Source organism: Chlorella variabilis, assembly GCF_000147415.1.
Source record: "Chlorella variabilis unplaced genomic scaffold CHLNCscaffold_30, whole genome shotgun sequence".
Taxonomy (NCBI): Eukaryota; Viridiplantae; Chlorophyta; class Trebouxiophyceae; order Chlorellales; family Chlorellaceae; genus Chlorella; species Chlorella variabilis.
Window position 1 is genome coordinate 476852 of NW_005435058.1, and position 1594 is coordinate 478445.

Genomic DNA, 1594 nt, shown 5'->3' on the forward strand with positions numbered 1-1594 from the left:
GGGGGGGGGGGACACGCACGGCAGCAGGAGTCAACAGCCAAGCAAGGTAACACACGAGGCTGCAGTACCCACCCACCCCACCCACCCACCCGCGTGCAGGCAGAAGTGGTCAAAGGCCTCCCGGAAGTCGGGGATGTACTTGGGGACGCGCAGCCTGCGGTACCATGGTGAAATGGGCGGTACCATGAGTGGTCACATGTTGCGGTACCATCGGGTACCCCGGCACCTGGGCAGCTGGGGGTGGTGTGCCTGGCAAGCTGGCACAGAGGCATTCAAGCTGGAGGGCAGCCGCAGCGGCAGCGGGGCAGCAGCACGGGCAGCCGCATCACCGCCCCACCCAACGCCGCCCCTCCCCACCTCAGCACATGGCGGGCCACCCAGTTGGCGGCAAACATGAGCTTCTCTGCGGCACAGGGTGCGGTGCATGCGGTACAGGTTCAGCGGGGCCTTGCAGCGCTCAGCACGGCTCGACAAAACAAGCCGGCAGCAGGCGGACAGAGCAGGCCAGCAGGCATCCCGCGAGGTGAGCTTTCAGGCAGCAGGCATGCAGCAACCCCCCCAACCCACCTGGCCAGGGCAGCACCAGTGGCCCCAGCCGCGTCATGTTGATTTCCATGGCCCGCCCCGCCACAGACACTGCGGGGTGGAAAGAACAGGGAGGAAAGGATGGGCCGATTACGAGTCGGGGATGACAGCAAGTTGGCGGCAGGCAGCGGCACGCAGCGACATGCAGCGGTACGGCAGAGGGCCGAGCTGCCTAGCTGTATACAGGCAGGCAGGCAGGGCCCCGGCCCCCCCCACACACACAACACACACACAGGCACACACACATTTTCACACACACACCCCACAAGACCCCCCCCCCCCCCTCACCCAGGTCCTTGGACAGCTCCACCCCGATGCAGTTGGCGTGGTCGGGGCGCTGGAACACGCACCTGGGGGGTGGCAGGGGGTGGTGGGTTGGGGGTGGCAGGGATGGGGTTACGGGAGGCAGGGTTAAGGGGCAGGGTGGTGGAGGGTCACGGGCGGGTTTAGGGTTGGGGCAGGAGGGTGCCAGGAGCGCAAACCGGCGAGGGCCGGGGCTATGGTGTGCGAGAGTGTGTGTGTGTCTCGGGCCGAGGCGAGTAGTTTGGGGCGGCCGGGCGCCCTGGCGGGGAGTGCTGCCTGCCCATGCCGCTCACCCTGAAACACTGCACTACAAAAAATGCAAGAAAGGCACTTGCCTGTACGCGGCGTCGTCGGCGCCCATGTGCACCCTCACCACATGCTGCAGCTCGTACTTGCTGCGCCGCCGCTCGCTGCGCTTGTTGGTCAGCACGATGGCGGCTGCGGGGGCGGGGCGAGTGTGTGTGTGTGTGTGTGTGTGCGTGTGTGTGAGGGCGTGGGGTGGAGGAAGCAGGCAGGGGCTGGGGAGGGGGCTGGAGGCGGCGCGCGGCAAGGAGGCGGGGCGCAGGCAGGCAGGCTGCGGCACGCCCCGTGTAAAGCAAAGCACGGAACAAACGGCGCAGGCAGGGACACACGAAGGGACCAGCGCACCTCCACACACCAAAGGCCGCGACCCCCCCCACACCCCATACCCCAACCGCTCTCCCTC

General features: G+C 67.4%; 1 protein-coding gene across 1 annotated transcript in view; it reads right to left on the reverse strand.

The window, feature by feature from the left end:
* The window catches only part of CHLNCDRAFT_141048 (hypothetical protein), a gene marked incomplete at both ends in the record, with an annotated part of 5400 nt that overhangs the window by 951 nt on the left and 2855 nt on the right, over positions 1 to 1594 (reverse strand). Inside the window, 5 exons of the mRNA XM_005843466.1 lie at positions 86 to 154; positions 358 to 403; positions 568 to 636; positions 874 to 935; positions 1230 to 1326. Coding sequence (XP_005843528.1) covers positions 86 to 154; positions 358 to 403; positions 568 to 636; positions 874 to 935; positions 1230 to 1326 — 343 coding nt within the window. The remainder of the gene's footprint in view (positions 1 to 85; positions 155 to 357; positions 404 to 567; positions 637 to 873; positions 936 to 1229; positions 1327 to 1594) is intronic.